General features: G+C 36.7%; 1 protein-coding gene across 1 annotated transcript in view; it reads left to right on the top strand.

The window, feature by feature from the left end:
• Positions 1-11,839: 11,839 nt before the first annotated feature.
• fancc (FA complementation group C) overlaps positions 11,840-23,989 on the top strand; it is a 34,207-nt gene continuing 22,057 nt past the window's right edge. The window contains exons 1-4 of the mRNA XM_055039418.1: positions 11,840-11,928; positions 16,064-16,294; positions 19,795-19,882; positions 19,993-20,087. Of these exons, the coding sequence (XP_054895393.1) occupies positions 16,109-16,294; positions 19,795-19,882; positions 19,993-20,087 (369 nt within the window). The 5' untranslated portion in view covers positions 11,840-11,928; positions 16,064-16,108. The remainder of the gene's footprint in view (positions 11,929-16,063; positions 16,295-19,794; positions 19,883-19,992; positions 20,088-23,989) is intronic.

Here is a 23,989-nt window from a genome sequence, read left to right as displayed (position 1 = left end):
CCTCCCTCAAAGCCCACCCAGCTCCGCCCCTGCAGCTCCCTCCTCCACTCCCTGTTCTGTATGATTTTGATTGACAGCTTTATAGACTGCAAGGAAATTGGTTGTAGTTACAATACAGCTGGCCTGTTCAGAGTAATGAAAAAGGGCATGTGGTCCTGAGCTCACTCCACTGATGGTGGAGCAAGGAGGGCTTTGTCAGCTGCATGGGTGGCAAAGAAGAGGTTTTGGTTTTGAAGCCTTAGCTGAATTTCAACAAAGCGTCATGATCAAGACAAAAGTATGCAATAGATTTTGAAACGTGCTTGCATGGGGAAAATTGCTGACCCTGGATCAGCTGTGAGAGGAAAGCAGTAGGCATGTAATTATCTTTTAAAGCCAATAAAAACACCAAATTCTGCTTGCTGTCTTGGAAACGACTGCACATGTTTGCAGACCTCAGCACTCGGATGTTGTGCATCATGTTTTGATCTTCTCTAACTAGACTTGACTTTTTTATGCTGTGGTTTTATGAGAGCGCGGAGCTAAGGTAGAAGACAAATACAGAGTTTGTCGTGTAGAAGTAAGGATACAAATACAGACAGCTGTGAATAATACAGAGCAGAAGGAGAGTTAAATGCTGCTTCCCCCCCCTAGTATCTATAGAGCCTTTCCAAAGTATTCCTAATCCGTGAAGTTTCCCATATTTTGTCATATTTTTGCCATTTCAAGCCATATCTCAAACTGTATTGTATTTTATTGGGATTTAGATAGACCAATTCAAAGTAGTGCATGTTTGTAAAGTGGATGCTAAAATGTTTCATGTGCTATGAATTTGTGGTCATCCTCAGAAGTCAGTAGTTTATAGAGCCACCTTTTGTTGCAATTACAGCTGCAGGTCTTTCAGGATATACCTCTACTAGCTTTAGATATGGAATTGATTTCCCATCATCTTCCTGCAAAATAGCTTATGTTCAGTCAGATGTGGCAGAGAGCCTACAGAGACATCAGTGCTCTAGTCTTTCCACAGCTTCTCAGGTGGATTTAGGTCTGGACTTTGACTAAACCATTCCGCTGTCTGTCTGGCTGTATGCTGAGGGTAGTCCTGTTTGAAGGTGGACCTCAACCACAGTCCCAAGTTTTTCTCCGAACTCTAATATGTTTTCTACAGGATTTTTTCTGTATTTAATTGAACTCCATTTACTTTGGCCAACTTCCTTGCCTCTGCAGAAAAAAAAAACACCTCCCCACAGCATGGTGATGCCACCTCCATGATTTTCCATTGCAATAGTGACGTCAGGTTGCTGTAATCACGTAGCATTTTCCCTAGCGGCTAATTTTGTGTTGGTCTGTTACATAAAATCTCAACATTTTGACATTGGACATATTTTTCTAAAAGTACAAGGCATCCAAAAAATGAATGTGCCCACCCAAAGCTTGCTTCTAAGGGACATGGTTCATTGAGTTGCAATGTTGTTAAGATTTCTTTCACCAGAACTCCCCTCATCTGTTCAAGGACCCCAGGTCACCAAACCAAGACACCCCCCTCCAAATGGTCCTGCCTTACCCTTTAACCCCCCCTTACCTCTTGTTTCCTCACAAACACATCTGCACACGCATACACACTCTCTTAAACTCCCCTCCCATTCTGAAGAGTGCTTCACTGAGGCTAACAAGCTCAAGGTTGTTAATGAATAAGTGTTTCCGGTACCTGTCCTTAAAGCCAACAGAAAGGGGGTTGGAAAGATGGGGGAAGCATAAAAGTGGGGGCAATTAGGAAGTTTATTCCCTTCTGGACTAGTAGAGTGTTAGCCATGGCTTTCTGCCCAGCTCACTTGACAACAGAGCGGACATTCAGCTAAGCTTATCTTTCTTTATGTAACTTTTTTGCTTTCTTATCTACAACCTACATTTGTGAATGCAATTATAGAAAGGGATTTCCTGGTTTTTGTGTTTAGCTCCCTCTTTTCCATCTATCCATCCCCCACCTCCCAACCCCTCCTTCTCTCCATCGCTCACTTATTCCCTGAAAGGCTTGTCCATCATCACATGCCGGCAGAGCTAAGCCCTCCAAGAGTATACTTTGCTCCACATGAATGATTGCTCTGTTGACATGACTGCACGGGACACACACATGCATGCGCGATCACTCCTGCCAAATCCAGGGCCTGGTTTGCACATTCTTTATGAACAGGGGAGTTTAAGAATAAATCTGCAGGAAACATCACATGGTGTGTTGATATGACTCCAGATCCAAACTAATACGGGTTTTGCCTTTGGGGGCCTTAGAGACACCTTGAAAAGCGTTCAACCATGAACCTGCTTTTGTGTCTGTGCCTGCTTGTCTGTGGGCGACAACAAACTTAAGAACAAGTACTTTTCATGTGATTGACGTCAAAGCCTTGGGAGCTTTGTAAATGTTCAACCTTAAGTTGCAGAATTTGACTGCACTAAGAACAAAACTGTGGATTGCAGCCACCAGTGGGTTTACAGATTTTATATTCTACACAAAAATAGACAGAAAAAAATCTAATATTTACATTCTGATGTTCACATACACTGTAAAAACGGATAGACATTTTCATACTATTTGGCATTAGATGATTTTGATTACTTAAAGTGTTTCTACTTGTCAAATGCCACAATATAAGGCAATAAAATGTATTAAAAAATTTTCAAAACTTAAAATTGAAAAGCTTGCTTATTATAGAACTTTATTTTAAATCATATCACTTAGTTCAAATGCTTTGAGTATTCTTTCAAAGGTTCATCACAAGATTGCAGGAATTTCAAGCCAAAATTGGCTTGAGGCAAAATGTCTTTTGCCATTGAATTTTTCATGGGACATAAATCATGTCTGTGATGTTCCCTCCAAACATTTACTTTACTTTTTTTAAACCGCTCTTAAGCTCTATACTTTAGGTGCAGCAGCACATCCTACAGCAAAACACCCACGGTTACCCTGCAACTGGAAGGCGTTATGATTTTAGCCAAACACTTCACTTAAAGTTTCATCAAGCCACTAGACATTTCTCCAATAACTGAACTATTTGTCAATGAGTGCATTTGCAAAATATATTTTGGGCTTTTATGTTTCTTTTGGAATATTGGCTTCTTACCTGATCAGATGATAGCAATTCAAACCATATCATTACAGGAATTGATTCGCTAGAAAGAATGACATCCTTACAGCTTCAGGCGGCACCCTCACAAGGTCTTTTGCCTTCTTTCTGGGTCTGGCATGAACCAACTTTGCTTATTGATTTTATGATGTACAGTATTTTGGTCTTGTAGTGCTCTATAAATAAAATTGAAATGGTATCTGGAAAGCGTACCCAAGGTTCACAGTTTTCACAGTGTTTGGTCCATCACAGGAACTTGTTGGACTTGACTGCTTCTCTCAACCCCCACAGAGGAACTGTTCTTCCTACAACAGCCGTTCTAAACAAGTTGTATGTCCAAGTCCCCTGTGGCAGGACTTACTGGGCTCAAATGAACAGTTCTCCAGGCAACAATGCTGCTTGATAATTACATAAAGAACTTTTTTGTGGCATTTTTATATATTATAAAGAGATAAGCAGCAGCGTTGTAATACAGGTGCATATTTTTGCATATAATAGCTGCGTAAGTTTTGTTCAGTCTTCTGTAGACTTTCTTTGATGAACCAAAACATGATGTCTTGCTGTCCTTTGTTGGTTTTTAGAAAAGTCAATACCGATTTAAAAATTTTGGAGAAAGAGGAAAGATAACAGATTGATTGAGAAAAATGAGTGAGGAATGGAAAAGTATCATTCTAAAATTATTCTAAAATATTCCCAACCTAAAGTGTTTTCCACTTGATTTAAGTAATTAACATTTGTTTCACCTTGTCACTTCCAAAAGTAATTTCTATGCAATATACAGTTCCTTGAAAAGGTGTAAAAATATTTTTGCTCTTTTTGTGGTGTTGCACAAATTTCACATTTTAATGTGACTTAATGTGCTGCACAAACATGAAATAAAATTTTATAAATAAAAAAAATCTGAAAAACATGGCATGTTTTTGTATTCAGCCCTCTTTAGTGTGACATTGCTAAATTAAATCCAGTGTAAATAATTAAATTGAATTAAATTCAAATTCAAAAATACTTTATTGATCCCAAAGGTGTAGGTAAACTACTTTTGAAGGTGGTGATGGCTGTGGGGAGGAAGCATCTCCTGTAGTGGTCTGTATTGCAGGAATTTAAAGAAGCCTTTAGATTTGACTGTCTTTGCAAACTTTTGTGAAATTCATTCAATTTGAAAGATGCTGTAGAATGTATTGCTTTCTCAGAATCGGTTTTATTGCATAAAAGCAAGAAATCTTACTTTGGTTCAGAGATTCAAGTAGTCTTTGTATGTTTTTTTCTAGCTTTTTAAATCCTGCATTAACATCATTCACTGACAACGTTCAAATCTCTCACACAATTATGCTGCTGCACTATCAGTGCTGTTTTACAAAAGAGATCCTCTTCTAGTTTAAGTAAACATGTTTTTACCTACTCACAGTCGGTATAATTATTGGTACGGAAACCTTATTTTTTCGCAATAACTCTGTAAACGGTTATGAAGTATTTGCTAAACACTGTTTTTGAACACACCATTTCGGCTTTCCAGGAACTGTTTGATGAATAGGACAACACTTGGGAAGCAAAGCACCATTCAGATCTGGGAGAGCAAGGGAAATACTTTCGACTTCAAGAAAGAGCCGACATGATTCACTGCGCACTGCATCGCATTCAGAATCATCAAGTATGTGAGACAATCAGCTACAGAGCCAACAAGTGGATTATTCTCACAGCCTTCATCTGGGAAAACGAAAGACATAAATCCAGCTGTATCATAAATTAAAGATTTTTGTTGGTTGTTTCTTTCCATACAGTGCCTTGCAAAAGTATTCGGCTTACATTTTTCTACATTCTCACAAAATACAACCACCAAACTTCTGTGTATTTTATTTAGATTTTATGAGATATATCAACATAAAATAGTCTGTAAATGTGCCATGAAATAGAAGGAAAATAAAAAAGAAGAAGCAAAACTTTTCTTCAACTTTACACATCTATGTCCTGACAGACTCAAATACATCAAGATCATCTAAACGAAACTTCTTCTTTCACGTTTGCTGTGTCTTCTCGGAGGCTTTTGAAGAGCTTTAATTGCCAGACCCGGAGCCTTATTGTTTTCTTTTAACAATGGCTTTCTACTTGCTACTTTCAACTGTTGGGCCAATAAATAATTCCACCTCTAGATCTCTGCGACTCTTCTGGATTTCCTTCAGGCTTCATGACTGCTTCATTGATAAAAATTCTCCTTGTTTGGCCACACCTCACTTCTCAGATTAATTTTTTAAAATGTTTTCATCCATCTTCATAATAATGTGATTCTCTGAGTTAGTCTCTTACTTGAAACAATCCACAAATAAACCCATTTGTGTCTTCAAAATACATTGATGACACAAAATGTGAAAATGTTTAATTAGGGTGGACCTAACCACTCTGCTCAGAGATAGACACTTTGACTTTGACTTTCGAACAGCCAGAGATTAAGAAGGGACATATAGAAATAGCCAACAAATTGTGGGTAATTAAGCAAAAGGTGTAACCTAGCCATAGGGAATGGCCAGAGAAAAGACTGAAAGTTAAGACCAATGGAAAAATGGAGGAGGAAGAGGGGTAAAAAGAGAAGGGTAGGAGGGTGGGTGCTGGTTTGTGCAGGGAGTAGCCGTATGAGAATAATTATAATGACTGATGTTGTTTACTCCCATTTCCCTTCGTATCATTTATTCTGTAGAGGTAGAAAACCCACCCAGCCCCCTTTGCATTTTCTTTTTGCGTTACAGACGAGAGTGGTGCCAAGCCAATGTCACAATCTCCCCCTCATCCATTTACACTGGAAACATTTATCCTGCACTCCTTTACTTCTGTTCTGCTTCCATCTGCCTTTGCCTTTATCCATCTTGCTCCATTCCCTTTCTTTTCATTACTGCTACGAGTGCGAATTCTCGAACACATGTGAGATGTTAGCATGATGTACATCCGTTTACACTGAGGAAGACAAACTGAGGTTGGATGGTGTCACGCTTTCTTCCTTGTGTTTAATGTAGTCCTGGTGGGCACTCACACACAGAACCAGATGAGCACCCCACCACCCTCTTCCTTGTTTAAACTGTGCTGTTTGTCTTTGCCAGAAAACATGCAACATTGTATGGAAACAGATGCGTCATTCTAAACACCATGTAGGGGGGAAGTCAGTCCGGGAATAAGGGAAATACAAAGAAACCCACAACTACATATTTCCATGTGTGATTGAGATTGTTGAGCTAATTTACAATTATTTTCTCAATTTCCCAAAGTCTAAGTGGACGCCTTAAACATTTTTTTGCAGCCCTAAGCTGGGATCATAAGGAATAAAAATAAGGCTGTTTTTTCTAAAATAGAAAAAAAGAAAGCAGTATATTTGAGGAGGGTCTTTTCCAGGCTGATGATGGTATTCACTTTGGAATTTACTAATGATCTGCCCATTCACAAAGAGGCGAGGAGAGGATAAATATTTTTTTTTCCTTCCATCTGTGCTTATTGATTCTGGCACCATGACAGACACCTAATGAGGAACAGGACATGGAAAAAAGCTCTGAAGACCCTCAGAGGGAGACTTCGCCCGTGTGTCAAGACAGACGAGCAGAAAATACATAGCACTGCACTGATATGCATCAACGTTGTTGAGCTTCCATCAGAGGACACAGAGAATGACAACCCTGGACATGAAAATCAGTAACAAAACTGCACTGCTGTTATTTTCTGAATGACTATCAAATTGTAGAGATTTTGTCCAAAACAGTCTGTTTTGTTAGTTCATTACAGTTTTCAGACATTTATTCACGGTGCCTTACCAAAGTATTCGTAGCTCCAGAGCATTCTTACATTTTGTCAAGCTATAACCACCATCTTAAGTGTATATTATAGGAACTTTATGTGATTCTTCTTAAATTATAATTCACTCAATCTCAGACATATCAGATTACCTTAAAACCAAATTGCTTTCCTTGACTAAAAGTGCTTGATTGCCTTCTTTGGAATGTGTCCTTCAACAGTGATGCCTTTCATACTTCTCTGTGTGTTTTATATTTTGTCAAAATATATCTGTAGCCTTTGGTGACTAGTTTTTGAGACTCCCAGAGAAACTTGCTCTCTGTTGAATACCTACATGTGCACACTTGAGCTTAAACAAAGACTCAATTAGTGTAAAAGCTATCAGAGAAGCATTTTAGAGCAGGAAGTGTGTAATTATTGCAGACAGAGGGGCAGATAGATGGATGTGCTTGTGTTTAACACTCCCACTCAATTTCCCTGCAATCTACTGGACTAATAGAAAGCAGGTGTCTCACTCCCCATACCTCCTTCTCTCCCTTGAATTTCCTCTCTTGTGAGTTGGTGTGAGTGTAAGACATGTCATGGTAAAAATGGATAAAAAAGCTCTGCTATCAGGTTGTTGAACTTGTGAAATAGAGTGAACATTCAAACAAGTTCCTGTTAATTTTTGAATGACTTTATTTTCAGATTTAGTTTTTTCAAAACCCACAGGTTCAAAAACTACAGAGATAGTTTGATTTAAACACAGTCTTAGACTGAACAGGTTTTAGTTTGTTTGTCACAAAAGTTTAAATAACACAACGTAATACAAATTAGTTAAATGTAATAGTGAAGTCAATTTACTACTATTTGGATTATCTGATCCCTCAATACAAACTCTGAAGCTGAATTGACTTGACTATTGAAAAAACAGAGCTTAAACATGACAAAGGCAATGCATTAACAAAGATAAATCATTTCATCATTGCATAACATCATAACTCAAAAACATCAAATAAACAAATAAAGTCCATGAATATTTAACAAAAAAGCACACCTTATATAGAAATTAATATGTTAAAATTCAAATTCAATATGTAAAATTATATTAAAGTTGTGAATAACCTTATTTTGCAAACAAAACACAAATATAGAAATTATGACGAATAGGCAATTATCATCTGGCATTGTTTGTAACATATTCTGTATTCATAATCAATAAACTAAAATAACCATTTTGTTTGTCACATTAAAAGTGTCTTTCATGTACAATTGCCTTTAAGCAGGCATTAAAATGAGGGGTTTTCACAAACCCCTCATATTTGTACTAAAACTGTTTTAGTGGTCTGATGCAACAGTCTGATTCAAAATTGGAAATTACCAAATTAAAGGAAATATAAACTTGAAGACATCAGTCTCTGTAATTTATTAAATGTAATTCTGTTAATGAATTTGCTTACTGAAATGTATGAACTTCTCATTAATATTCTAATTTTATGTAATTTATTGGCTGTATATATGTCTTCTATATTTCAGTGCATGATGAAATACTTTAAACTGTCCACTGTCTGTGCCTTAATAGTGTTTTTACCACCAACTAATGCACCAATGGGCAGACCTTGATGCAAAACATTTGTATGTAAAAATTAAAGAGTTAAATAAATATGCATGCAGCTGTGGTTTTTGGAAGCACTGTTTCCTTGCAGCCAGAGAGTACTGGGTTCAAACGCTGGCCTGACGTTTTGGACGTTATCTTCGCTCATGTATGGGTTGTCTTCTGGTATTCCAACTTCCTCCCATGGCCCAAAAACGTGACTGTTGCACGTGATGTTTTCCAACCGTTCTCTATATCTCTGTGTTTCTCTGTAATGGACTGGTAATCTGTCTGGTGTGTGCTTTGCCTCTTGCCCAATGACAATAAATGGGTGAAGTATGCTTTGTTAAATAATTGAAATATTTTTTAATCTGTGACAAATGTATTTTGTCCTTTGTTTTCTATTTCAGATACTATCTAACGTTCATTAATTTGCTGAATCTTGTCCCTTTTGGACATCCAAAAGGGACAAGAAAATCTCAGCAGCTTCTTGATTGCCAAACAGAGCAGAGAGAGCTCTGATTACTATGCAGGACACAAAAATAGCTGAGGTAGGCAGAGTTGGCTTGAAAATTCTGTAAAAATTAACTCTAATAAAATAAGATGCCAACCATTGTGAGATTATTGATCATTTGGTAAATGAGTTGTATATGTCAAAGTGCAGCTCTCAGTGTGCAGAGAATGTAACAGTGCAGGATTGGTGCACACTGTACTTGTGTCTTGTGCACGCAATGCTGTTTCACATTGGTCACAGCATCCCTCGCCTTTTCTCCACCAATCCTCAGCTTCCTCCCTTAGCAATAAAGAAGGATGCCTGGAAACATGAACAGTGAATCCATGTGACTACATTTGTTTGTTCTTAAAATATTAGATGGAATGCAGGAGATAAATGTTTGTGTCTTCATTATGTGTCCATGTGAAACAGAAGACGGCGTAACATGCAATGTCATAAGTGTTGTGTAAGAAAAGAGATGATTGTTTTCCTCAAGGCAGAATATTACACACATTTTGTGTGTTGCCCACACCAGCAGAGGAGATTCTCCAGATGTGTATGTCCTTTTTGAAGTGCTTTGTGCTGGGCATTTCTTTTCATCTTCTGCATTTTTGTGCAGTGAAACACAAAGTCACGGATTGATGTCTGTTACCATTATATTAAACCATCTTTTTTCCCGATGTCATATCTTTTTCCATCTAAGTTGTAATACAATTATAGTACTTTTATTGCAGTTTTGTCATGTATGAAGGGTGTGGTAAGTGGTTGCTACAGAGGACAACAACATAACACAGCAATAAATAAAGAAATGGTGCACCATGCAACCAACTGAATTTCATCTTGTCCTCTGCTACTTACATAAAAATATACATGGGTGTTATTCATACAAAACCCATATTGCTTTGTAGTTGGCCGGAACAAGTTAAAATATGACTCTTTCATTGGAGTCATATTTTAACGCCTACAAAGTAGTTAAAATAGGGTCTTTGTTCAAAACAGATTATTTGTAAGCACATCCCAGTCTGACACATAGAAAGGATTTATGTAGATTAAATTTAGATAGTTAAAAACTGATAAATGCATATGTATGCATCCACTTTAACTGGATCATAATCACAGGGACGCTGGCAAATTTATCCAGAATCCATCATGCAAGCCAGGTACAACCTGACCATTCATTCATTCATTCATTCATTCATTCATTCATTCATTCATTCATTCATTCATATCATCGGTTTAAATTTAAATGAAATTTAAAAAAAAATTTTTGGAACAGTATTCAGATCATCAAGTAAAGAACAGCATTTGATAGAGCAAATAGGTGAGTTCTTGGACAAATTTGATGATATGTAGGATTTGTATGTTTTCTATGTAAAAGAAACAAAGGAACAAAACAGTTAAAAACATGTGTTCATTGTGCTTCATTATGTGTCTTATTGTCATCACTAGTGAGATTTATCTATTGATTTGATAAATTTACATCAATTTCATTTTATAAAAAGGCATATCTTTTTATTATACGTTCTGACACAACAATTCTGTCGGATGCTTTTTGCTAAATAAGTAACAAAACACAAACAATTAAAACAGATCAGTTGTATTTTTCCTGAAGGCTCGATTTGACTTATCCTGGTGTGTAGAGGACATTATTCTATTGCTGCTTTTTCAAAGCCTTAAAGATGTTTCTTTTGATAATTCAAGCAAAATGAAGTGAACTTAATATATATATAAATAAAGACAACACACACAAAAGAGATTAACACTTACACACACCTCATGTTCACAAACCTGTTCTCAAATGCACCATAGAACTTCTAGGGTTTGCTCTAGAGGCAAAAGACCCTGTTATTCTTTATCTATGAGACTGTACTGCTGTTACTCAAGGTGAGCACGTATAGCACAGACCAGGGCCTGTCCTGAAACGCTCTGCAGAATTCAAGTAGCAAATGCATGATTTAAAAATATTTGACCACACATAGACATACACAAGGACTGCATTCACCAGAAAAAAAATTGAGTAAATGCGCGTCTACAACTACATGTGTATAATCTCTTTCTCATGCAAGCCTGCTGTGCACTTATGCACACACATGTGCATGCTCAAACCAACACATGGGGCGATACGTATTTTAAACAATTTATTTTCTGCTGCTGCAAGTTTCTCCGGGTCTGGCAAAAGCTTAGATGATTTGTCACTTTGAGCCATGCTTGCTGGGAACCCCTCAGAAGTCCCTGTGGAACACACTCTGGAACCTTTAAGTTCCTGCCCCTGGAATGCACTCTGCTTCACCCTTTTAATGTTTAAACCTAAAATGTTTGACACAGAAATGAATGAATGAACCCACTCACCTACTTACATCTGCAAACAGAAACCAAGAATAGGCACAGTTTCAGAGTTGATTGTGTAGATTCCAGTGACATGCCAAATTTATTAATTAATGTATTCCTTAAACCCATGCATATCTGTTGCTGCTTATAATAAGATTGTTTGTCTTAAAACTATTTCTGGCATCCAAACATCATCATCAACAACAACAGCAACAACAACAAAATGTAGGGCTGTGGAATAAATTAAAAAAGTAATAATCCCAATTCTAATTAATCTGCTTCAAGAATATCATATTTATAAATACTCCAAATTACTTTAAACTTGATTGAACTAAAATCCTGATTATTAGGGTTTTTATGTGGTTGTTTGATTAAGTAGAAACTAATAAAATGTGTTTCACTTTATAATCACATCCAACTAAAAAAAATGATAATAAATTGAGTTTTGCGACTTCATTTCCCAGGAGTCTTTCCAAGGGGATGTCCGCGTACGTCAGAGCTCTCAGCAAATAGGATCCTTCCCAACCCGGAACTCACTAGAGAAGAGGGAAGTTCAGTTTCTTTCCGCGCAAAGAAAGAGGTTTTTGTCGGCTGTAAAGAATATTTTCGTATGACCAGCTTCTGCTTTGGAAATACATCAATTTGAGAGCTGCGCATACTATTTGAATGTAAGTTCACATTTGAATAATCTGCAGTCGACGGGTAATGACTGTCAAGTATGTATGTTGCTGAGAACATTCTAGATTAAAAACAATCCATGAAAGAGAGTATAAAAAAGTTTAAATGTATTCCTTTAACTTAACTTCGACACCGACTGACATACAACAGCAGTGGTTTGAGGCTGCGTTGGGTTTTTATTGATAGTTTTCCTTTATAAAACGGTCTTCTGTAGAGGAGGAAATACTGACATCCTGTGGTCTGATGTTGATACTGCACATATATGTCTATGTGCCCCCATCTATCTATCTATCTATCTATCTATCTATCTATCTATCTATCTATCTATCTATCTATCTATCTATCTATCTATCTATCTATCTATCTATCTATCTATCTATCTATCTATCTATCTATCTATCTATCTATCTATCTATCTATCTATTCAAAGACTAGACAGCAATAGGTTAGGCACTATTATTAGGCAAAATATACCATTTTGGTGATCTGTGAACCATGTGGTTGGCTTAGAAATTGCGGTGAGAAACTAAACTATAAACTGAGAAATTGATTGGCTGAGAAATCTTTTGTTTTATTCTTATATTTCCAAAAAGAACTAGATGAAAACGATGGCTAAATTTTTGTATGAAGCAGTGACATTCATTGTCCACAGCATGTAACTAGACTTGTCACAGTGACAAATTTTGCTGGATGGCAAATTGTCTGAGATGTTATTACGATAAATGATAACATTGTCGTTTTAGGACATATGCTATTGGCATACCAATGCAAGAACTCATTCTCAAAGGTTGATAAACATTACATTCTAATGGACATTTAACACTTTAACTGGGACGCATTTTAAATATTCAAAATAAACAAAACATGAATAAATAAAATTAGAAGTCTCTATAAGCAAAATTGTACTTCAAAAACAAGGGCTAGTTGAAACCAATGCAGCAGACTCACACATCACTGTCTCACTGCAGTGGGACATGGTCAGAATGGTCAGAATCAAACTGTCTGTCAAACTGTTTCTCATCTTATTAAACCGTGTTGAACATAAGGAAATCATATGCAGGCACATTTGCAGAAAGTGATGCTAAACTGATTTTGGTTGTACTGAAATAATGTCAACAATCTCATAATTACATCAGCAAACTGAGCAAAACCCAAAGTCCACAAACTTAGTTTAACACGTCCTCAAAGATAATATTTGACCAGTCACATCTCATTCCTCCTCCAAAATGTGCATATCTAATTCCAGAGCTGCTGCTGAGTCTGTTTGTACATGTACATGATTTTTTATTTTTTTTTTGTGTAACCTGAGTTTTAGAAGTTTTTCTTGTAACTGTATTTTATTTTTGTCTGTGCCTATATGTACTTGTAACTATAGGATAGAGATGTTAATGAAACTCCGCTAAGGTTGTTTTTCTTTTAGGTTCACCTTCAGATTTTTTGAAAATGGAGACCCTCAGAGACAAGTCAAAAAGAGTCGTTTGTTCCTAATTTGGTTTGGCATTTTTCCTCCCTGAAATTAGTATTTTTATATTCATTTCAGCGTGCCATAGGGGCTTTCCAGCTGAGCTGATGGCAAGACATTAAACAAATCATGTGTTACGAGGTGATCATAAAATACAAGCCTGTGGTGTCCCACATAGACCTGTCATTATGGCAAAACACAACAAACACGCACACACACGATTCTCGAGCTATATGCAGACATGAAACATGTCCTCATACACATCCTTGGGGCCTGCCCTTCTATGCTGTTTTCCATCTTCATAAAAGGTGAAGAATGTACTGTTTATTTTTCAGTAGGCAGTCTTGGATGTGCAGAAGATATTGCTTGGATCACAGGGATGTGATCATTAAATTGTGGTAATAAGAGGGTAGAATAACTAGATCAAAACAATTTATTTCCTCTTTTTTATTCATCCCACTTATTCTATTAACCTCCTATGAGAGCAAGGGTGGCTTTGGAGGATGTAGGCCACATATGCAGATATTGACGTAATTGTCAAAAGCATCTGTTTTTAGTTATTGTTTATTTAATACTAGCGTGGTAAAAACCAGCCGCTTGTTCTACACTTTCTACGCATGGACGATTGGGACACTTGGCTATTCAGAAATGATTGCTTGCTGGAGGCATGGACTCTGTTGAATTCTTAAACATTTGGCTGGGACATGTGTAAAGCGCCCGCTCAATAAAGCTTACCGGAAATTGCGTGAGCTGTAAACATTCCAGTGGGGAGTAGGATCATCTTTGCCAGCAATAAAATGTCTTGAATATTCCTCCAACTTTAATTGCTCAGTATTTGGAGGCGTGTCCAACACGGACTGAATAGCTTCTTTCACTTCCTCCTCTGCCACTGCCAAACTGCAAAGGCATACTTCAATTCTGAAATGGCACAGAAAAACGATGTCAAATCATTCATAACCCTTCTTTCTGTTTGCTGATTGGTCAGGTTGAAATTCATCTAGAGAAGTCAAGCTCAATGAGAATAAAACAGATTGACACTGAGGGGAGATTAATGCTAAGTTTGAACACATCCATTATCACAATATTCACATTAGAAAGAAGTGTTTGGAGTGCAATAATTGTTGGGTGATATATTCCAGGAGTTATCAACTTGGATTTTACATCCTAACGTAATGTTTAGGCAGATGCACAAAATCTGATGACATCAGATATTCACACTGGCCACAAATGAATGGACGGAATGCTTTAGATCACAGACTGAAGGAAGCACACATGAAAGTTGAATAAAAAATATGCATATATCACAACTAATATCATCAAAGCAATATTTACCAATGATTTTCTTATATCATACAGCCCTATCTAATAACCAGTTGTTTTATTTAAGTTTCATTTTCATGATCAAAATGTAACTTTTTCAGTAAGTCTAATTGGAATTTGAGATCTGCCTATTAGGATTATCTGGCCAATTTTTGACTTGGATATTTTCTAAGGCTTTGACCTGCTCAGTTCTCACTGTCTTTGTTTTTACACCAAATACAAGATATTTTTGCCAATTCTCATAAGAATCATATGATTTTTTTCCCCCCCTATAAACCCTGCCAGGAGTGGTGGTTAATTATTTGGAGTGGAGGTGGCATCACACAATGAGAGAGAGCAGTCGTTGTGAAATTGTATTTTATTATTTTAGATCAAAGACAAAAAGTGATTTTTCGAGTTTACATTTTAATTATTTTAAACATCACTAATGAACATGTTTAATGTTATGGTTAGTGTAGCTAGCATAACTCAATGCAGCACATGCTGCATGTGAGTGCACCAATGACTGACTTTCATACATGAAGTCGTGTCATGTTGCCAGAGCAACACTAAAAGGTTACCAGAGCGGCCTTTTAGTGTTCATTGATGGAACATTAACATTTGTTAATGTTCTTCAGTTTCTGACTTTCTGGGCTCCACTTTCTCTCTGTATCTAATTGTTATAATGTCTTTGTTGATGGTTGCCTACTTTCTACTGATGAAAGTAAACGTTATCAGCGATATTCTCTCTATTTAACAAATGATATGACCGTGCTATCATTTTCAAGTTAGGATCTTATGCTGTTCTTTTTGTCATTGAGCAGCCTACTAAAGACTGTTTATTATTTTTCTACTTCGTACCGGGCGTAGACAAATCGTGATTTAATTTGTTAATAATTACATTTTTTGAAAATCATTTATAGAAAAAGTTCCCATATAAATGTTTTTTTACTGTTTAAAGAAGTGAACCTGAGTTTTTATTTGTCAGTGTAACAGTAAATCTCCATGTGGAGTTTTCCTGTAAACAAAGTTTGTCTTATTTTTCAATCTTGTACTTCCCAAACACAATTTGTGTTTTCTTCAGGTTAAACAAAGTGGTTTATTACTTTTTTCTTTTATTTCTAAATACTTAGTGGTGCACAACATCTGAAGCCAATGAAACTGGATAGCGGGAAACGAAGAGATGTCAAAATAAATCAAACATCTATGTCCACAAATATGCTAACAGAAAAATGGTATACCGCCAAGATCCCTTTGCCATTATTCTGTCTTGATGCTTACAAAATATGATGGTAAAGTTCAAGTTTCATGACAATTTCTGTGTAATTCTTGACTTTAATGGCACATTTATTGCTGTTTCCTAGGATTTCTTTAAGCTCAAAAGTAAATTTGCCTGTGGAAAACGTCAAATGACTGAGCTGCAAGTTCAGCAAACCACAGCACAGTGGCCAAATGCTCAGGAGATGCCCTTCTGGCTTGAAAAAGCCATCGCTTGGGGCCAAATTGACACTCCACACACAGGGAAAGACATCTCCTTACACTTGAAGAGACTGAGGGATTTCCTCCAGCAGCTTCTCTCAGAAATCAGCAGTGTGGTGAGTAAATGTATTTGTTAATAGATTACAGTGCTACAGAAATAATGTAGAAAAGTTGGCTTTCAGAAATATTGCTGTTAGGCATAACATCATTACTACCTACCTAATTGTGTTGTGGTCCTCCTTATACTGCCACCTACCATATCGGCCACTGTTGAGTTGGCAGTAGATCATTTAAGTCTTGTAAGCTGTGACTTGTGAATTCCGTAGATAAGGTCTTTATTCTACAGATGTTGGATTTGATTGATATCCAGAGTATTAGACCAAATTGACACTCTTGTACACTTCTTGTTCTCTTGTACTCCTGACCCATTTCTGCTATGTGGCAAGGGCATTAAAAAGACGACAGGAAATACTGATTAACATCACAGGAAATACTGATTAACATCTTCAACAAGGCTTAGGTATCTTTTGTGTGCAAAAAGAACATGTACATGAACGGGAGAAGTCAGGGTTCCTCACAGAATAATGTTCAAGGCATCAAACTGCCTTTAACTTCTCTTCTTGTTTTCCCTTGATGAATGTTTTGGTTGTTTTGTTCCTATATAATCAGATGCATTGTAATTGCATGTTTTACCATTATTTAGGTGTACTTTTGTCTGCCATTGCAACTGAAAACTAATGCACAATATTACGGTGACAGGAGTGCAACAGTTTTTTTTTTCTGTTTTTACATGTTAACATTGCACTATATTGATTTTAAAGTTTTCACCTATCAGGCAGAACAGCAGCCATTTGATTAATGAAACTTTGAATAAATTAATACAGAAATAAGACTATCAAGTCTGCTCAAACATGCACCCACACCTTCTGAGTTTTAGCCAAGGCTTGAATGGTAATTCATTCAATGGAAGGGTCCTGCTAACAGACGCTGTTCTGTGTGTTGCTGAGGCAGTGTATGCCTGGCTGGCAGCTCTCAGTGTTGGGTTAGTTAGGTAATAGCCGCAGTGGGACCTTGAGTGCTAACCTGATGTATCCCTATATCAGATCCAGCAAATCTGGGAAGAGGTCCGAGGACAAGAAGGTCCGCTGTTCTCAGAGATTCCTGAACTTTTTGATCAAATCTTCTTTTTTTTCCCCCAACAACTCGGTGATTCACAGCATTTAAGATTATTCCTTCGTATATTAAGACTGGCTTTCCAGTTAAATCTTTGTTTTCTGTTTATCCATATTAAATTGCCCTTGGAAATTATGGTTTGAATTTTCCAATGTTTTACTGAAGCATTTAATAAGTAATTAAAAATCAGTTTTCTGTTTATATTTGACTTATTACTTCAGCTTCGACTTTTGAATCACCAGTATATTTTTATAGATCAACCCTCGCTTTTTTTCCCTGCAGGTCTCTCTTTCTGTCAGCATAATTCTGGCTCTGCGTAATGCAGATGAGTCAGAATGAGCAAAGTTATGGAGCACATGCAAAGAAACAGTATGGTAAAGCTTAATTGCATTGAAATCTTTTTTTCTTCGCAATGGGCTCATAAAAGACCAGCTGAGGATAACCCACTTTTTGGCAATGATATGAATCCTTTGATATCTTTACAGCTTTCCTGTGGCTTATGACCCAATATGTGAAATAATCCTATTGTTCATTTCCAGGTTCTATACATGTTTAGAACAGGTGAGGATGATTGTAAGACATCAACACTCTCAAAAGCCAATGCTTAAAGTTAACTTCTCAGAGTTTTCGTTTTCTTTTAGCCATTTCCTTGTCAGATGCAGTGGTTTCCATTTTCACAGTGATGGTCTCAACAGTATTATTGTGGAGAAATGTATCGTCCAGAAAATTCTGTTAACGTGACAGGTCTAATTTGCGGTCCACTTCACTTTACAACTGTTTTGAGTTATGAGAATGGATTGATACTGTTTCAAGCTGATGCCAGTGCAGTGCAGTATACCTACACAGTCAGAGAAGGAGATGGAGTAGAGTAATATTTTTGAACTTCCATAATGTATTTCTTAAAATATTATCTAGTTGCTGAATCAGTCCATCCATCGGACCGTCTGTTCATTCACCAACCCATTGATCCACACATCTGCTCTGTAAGTTGTAGTGTGTGATTTTTCAGGTTAATATCACACGTTTGAACAACGTTTGGTTGTGGCTACCATGTTGAGCTGTATTTGAAGTACTGTCATGACGATTGCCCCGAAATATATTTTGAAATGTATTCTGTTTCAAAATTGTCTTTGGCAGTAGCAGCACCAATAAAAGAATTTACAATAAAACAATTTGTACTTAATTTATTATTTCCTTGACTCTTTTTGAAGAAGAATTTATCTTTTTTATGTAATTATAAAACATAAAGCTGTTGATACATTACAGGATTAGCATGTCTAATAATAACACACTCACAAACGTGCTAATACTTGATTTGTTTGGGTCCATTGCTGTGGGAGTAATGTCTCTGAAGTTTTATTGGAGTGATTGGCTGGTTCTCATTCTTTTAGTCTGTGTACTACCCTCCCACGCATGCTGGGAAGAAGCTCTCTTTCCGTCAATTAAACTTGAACACAGTTATTGTGTAGGTGCGGCTCTCAGAAGAGCCTCGAGGTAAATCCAGGGCTTTTCTCCAGCTGCTTATCAGATACATCCTTCTGCAAATTCTGAAATTGGAAAACCAACTTCTCATTGGATTGCTTTTCTTTGCTCTTTTAGTAGAAACAAACATGGATATAATTTGTGCATGCAATGGAGCCATTCACTTCCATCTATCCTTTAAAAAGACAAAAGTTTACATTTTCATTGTTTTTCTTGTCAAACTTGTCTCAGTTTAGAGCTTCACATATTAGATAAACCCTAAAATACATATGCATGATTTATATGTATTTTTCATGTTGGTGTCTTTCTTCACCATCTATTTCATTCTCATCTATAAACATGTCTCCTTAGGCTCCTTGGCCAGTATGTAATCAGTCACTTCTGTCAAAGAATGTCTGGTTGTAATTACAACAAGATACATGGTCATAATTAGAGACAGTGCTGGTGAGGCTTTGATGCCAATTGTGCCCTGGTAGTCGGTCGTAATTGCTTTCTTTTGTGATGGCTTATTCTTATGGGCATTCCTTCAGTCACAGAGCATTCAACAGTTTGTATTGTAAATGAGCATTCTTTCTCTGTTGCATCAGCAACACACACGCGCGCGCACACACATACGCACACAGACGTTTACCATACAGCATTTACCATAGACTATTCAGCAATCCGGAGGCCAAATGTGAGGGCTGAGCAACACACAGAAACTGTGTTGTTGCAGACAATAGCTGGGGTATTTAGGTTCTATTTAAACTCTGCTTGACCTACCATTATGATTCCCATTGGTGGTGATCTCATCCTCTCAAATTAGTCGTTAGTCTTTCTCCATGAGACACTGCTATTTAAATATAAATGCCTGAATTTTTTATTTTATTTTTTTTAACAATGTTTTTTTTTTTTTTTTTTGTAATTGCTTAAATGTTAATTTATGTCTTTTTTTCTTTCCTTTTGATTCTGTTTTTCTTAGAGCTCCACAACAGAAACATTGAATACGCTTCCATTATTAGGTCAGCTTTTAGGCCGGCTGTGCTGGAACCCTCATGTCACTGCAGAAGGTGAATCTATGCTTTGGGCATTACTTTATCTTTTTAAAACATACTGTCAAAAAGAAACAAACATGAAAATTACCTTGAGAAAATTGGTAAATATTGTGTGTGTCTTGCAGATGAAAGTAGAAGACTTCTCCTCCAGTGTTTGTTGGCTCTGTATTCTGAGTATCCAAGCAATGCAGTGGAAACAAAAGCCAACCAGTGGATACAGGTAGAAACTGATCTTTTAAAATAAACTGCTTGACAAATTAGCCATTATTTAATGTGTTTTATTGACCAATATTTAGCTAATTTTCCAAATGTACAAGTAAATAGTTGTTCCATTTAAAAGATACATAAATGTTATTAAAATGAGAGAAGGTACAATCAGGCTATTGTTTAATAACATCAAAATAATTCAAGTGTACCAAAACCCTGTTCTACTAACTTTTGGAACTTCTTACACTTTGTTTGGAAAATTAAATAAATACATTGGATAATAATTCACAAACATACTCCGAATGCCATTAGATCTTTTCTCTGCTAAAACCTACGCTAATATAAAAACATGCCTTCTGAAGTCTTCTGGGGCGTAAAAAAAACCACAATTGTATCTCAAGTATATATGTTGAAGCGTGAGGGTTGTCCCATCGTATGCATAATGCTTACATGGTCAGAAGGTGGTGGTTATTTATTAGTTTCGCAGCTATACTCTGCAAAACTAGATGTATCTAGACACAGGCCAAGATTTATCACCAGTGATGACATTCATTACATAAATACTGATGGCCTGTGACAGACTGGCGACTATCCCAGGGTGTACCCTGCATCTCGCCTGAAATATTTGCTGGAGATGGGCACCAGTAGACCTTCTGACTCCACTAGGGACAAGGGTGTATAGAAGAAAGATGGATGGATGGATGGAAATACAGAAAGCAAAATGATATGACATGAAGGGAATCATCCTTCAATCACAATATAGCTTGACTTAATTGTTTTAGGGAAAACAGTTATATTTGATGCATTTGGGCTAGATAGATAAACATGACAAGGCAAAGCAAAAAATAATTAAATCATTAAAAAGACAAACAAGAAAGAGACATTGAAACCCAAGTTAATTATAATACTATTAGCGTGGGTGTTTTTAAAGTAGGTATTTGTAATTATCTCTCAATAAGAAGAGCTGTTATAGAAACCACAGAAAAATAGTTACTTATTGCTTCTGGATCTCCTCATCCATGACAAGTCTGAACGTGAGGCAGATAGAGTTACGATGTAGCAGGCAGTTTTCCACATTCACAGTAAGTTGGTCTCCTGCGTAAAACTTTTAAGTAGTGCTAATTTATAGGACCTAGTTTGTACGTTTTAATTGCCGCCTCCATTTTTGCGCTCCTGTTGTCTGTGGCATACACATTCACCAGGCTCTACCTTCTTTGTGCCTTTGGTCATCTGCTTTCTAATTAAGAGGAGTAATACTCAAAATAAAATGATGGTTTGCAAAATTTTTCTAAATAAAAACTGAAAGTTTCTCCTTATTAAACAGTTCAAGTTTTATTGGTGCAGTAGAATAAAACAAGACATCCAAACCGAAATTCCAAAATTGCGTTCTTTAACGGCTACTTTAGCCGTGTAGATGTTTAGATGTTGTTCCTTACACAGACCTGGCCAGCTTGGTCAATGGAGATTTAGAAGGAGGAACGACCAGACTATTTTTGTGCCAAGTTTATAACCTAATGACTCCCACTCTTAGCTGGGACTGGTCTTTGTAGTTTAATTTATTGCATGTGTTTGACACTGCGTATCTACTTCTTGTGCTGCATTTTACCATGGAATATGGCTCATAACAGGGAGAAATGGTGTTTACTCAATCAGGCAGGCTGAAACTGATGGTGGAGGTGCGGAAACCACCCATATTTTTAAGGACTTTGCTTTAATGGCGAGGAGACAACAAAGTGCAAGAGAGTAGGAGACTGCATATCCTTACCTTCTTAGAGATCCTGAAAACTGTACTAGAATTCTAATCTTGTGTAAAGAGGACATAAGCAAAGGTTTAACAGAATTGCACAGCTGATGGCCACTGCACAGCAAAGTTAGAAAAAAAATTGTGACAAAATCTCCTGAGTTTCCAGCCATTATTGATATTGAATTACTTGTGGTAAATCGTGCGCAACAGTGTATTCTTCCAGATCTTTTTCATAAGCCAGTTTTCATCACACCAGGCTGGGTCATTTTATTGTTTGTGTTCTGGATGACTTGACATAAAGATTACTTGGTAATAAAACACATTATTTTAACAAAAAGATCTCAAAATAATTCTTCTTTGACAGCCTCTGGACTGCTGAAGAGATTTTCTGTTTCATTTATTTTAATAGGGATGTGCTTTCCATCTCTGTCTTTCCAATCCAATTTAATATACACAATGAATTGAGTAGATTGTGTCTCTAATGGTCTTAGTCTGCATAGTCTCCAACTATGTTTCACTATTTTAAAGTCAAATTAAAAGTGACTGTTTCACAGCCTCTTGTCATCATTTAAGAATCTGCCTTCATATTAATGCTAGCCAGCAAAGCGCCCTGTGTGTTCTGTAAGCGAGCGCAGAGAGGAGGGAAAGAGAAGAGAGGGAAGAAAGCTTCTGCCATTTTCAACTTTGTGAGGGTTCACACAGATGGCTCATGATAAACAATGTGAAACCTTCACATTTCTGCCAGATTAACTGTGTGTTTGTATTCTTTTGATTAATTTCTCGTCTAATAAAACATCTTGCTAATTAAAACAGAGCCGAGAAAGTAAACCTTGAATTTTGCCAGATGTTCTTTGACCTGTTGGAGGGGAAGCTGAGTGCAAGTGAGCACAGTGGTGTCTGCATCTGTGTCAAGATGTTTTTATGTGTGGTCATATTTGATATTTTGCGCAGGATATACTGGCCAAATGTTCAGTAGTGTAGAAGGTACAATAATATTGACAATAACTGAAATTGTATTAAGGCTGTAAAAAGATTGCAGACTTACAAGCTTCTGCATTTTTCCTCCAAATGTAAAAATGGTCATTGTGGCCTAATAGTTTCTCTTTAGTTTAGTCTGACAACAGAACACGTCTCCAAAAATGAAGGTCTTTGGCTCTAGCTGCATTTGAAAACCACAAACTATTTAGTTGCTTATTTTATTGTTCTGGGGCCAATTTGCATATTTCAGACCAAAACACATCCATCTCCGGGACACAGAACTAATCTCCTTCCTGAGTGGTATGATGATTAGACATTCCCACCACCACCCACTTCTGTACTTGTGAATAATTGCTTGGACAGATGAACTTTCAACATTCAAGCATCTTCAAATTGTTCCCAAGAAGATGGGGAAGTCTAGAGACTTTCCCCATTGTTCCTGGTGTTGCCTTGAAATACATCCATCTATCTCCAATTAACTCAAGTGTGTCAGTAAACCCAACAGAAGTTTGCGAAACCATGAAACCATAATCTGGGTTCCCTTGGTAGTTCAAAGAGATGGTACTCATTCTCTAGGTAAACTTATGTTTTTGAAGGTATTAATGAATAAATCTGACAAATTCTTTCTGTCATTGTTCAACAAATAGAAACAATTTTAGTAATTCTGACCAAAAACAAGAGACGAGTGGGTTGATTTAACTTATCTGGGCTATTTATACTTCTGATTTCGATTATATTTAGAAATATAAATATATTTGGTGTTCCATGGTTATTTATTAAAGTTAATCTAGCTATATTATTGCAAATATACTTTCAGATTATCAAAATAAAAGTTCTTTATTGACTGACAGGGAAGGAAATTGGTTGCATCAAATTTTTATAAAAGAACAGAGTAAATGGGGTTGAATACAAATGTATGTAAATGTATGTGATCTTGAAAATTATTTGTTTTTTACTTCATAGGTGTAGAACAAGATTTTCAAGGATCCAATAACATCTTGTACAACAGTCATTGTCATTTTTGCAGCTTTTCTGCATTCTCTCCTTTTATGTTTTGAAGAATGTTCCATTTACCACCAGTGATGTGAGTGACAAGAAGCACAGCAGAATCTTTTTGCAACAACCTAGCTTGTCTATTGGGGAGAGCAGAGCAGATAATCTGTTTTAGGTCAGAGATGCTCCTTCTTTGTCTC

The sequence above is a fragment of the Poeciliopsis prolifica genome, unplaced genomic scaffold, assembly GCF_027474105.1.
Source record: "Poeciliopsis prolifica strain line A6 unplaced genomic scaffold, Auburn_PproV2 SCAFFOLD014, whole genome shotgun sequence".
Taxonomy (NCBI): Eukaryota; Metazoa; Chordata; class Actinopteri; order Cyprinodontiformes; family Poeciliidae; genus Poeciliopsis; species Poeciliopsis prolifica.
Note: the sequence above shows the minus strand (reverse complement) of the source record. Positions and strands in the feature narration are given on the sequence as shown.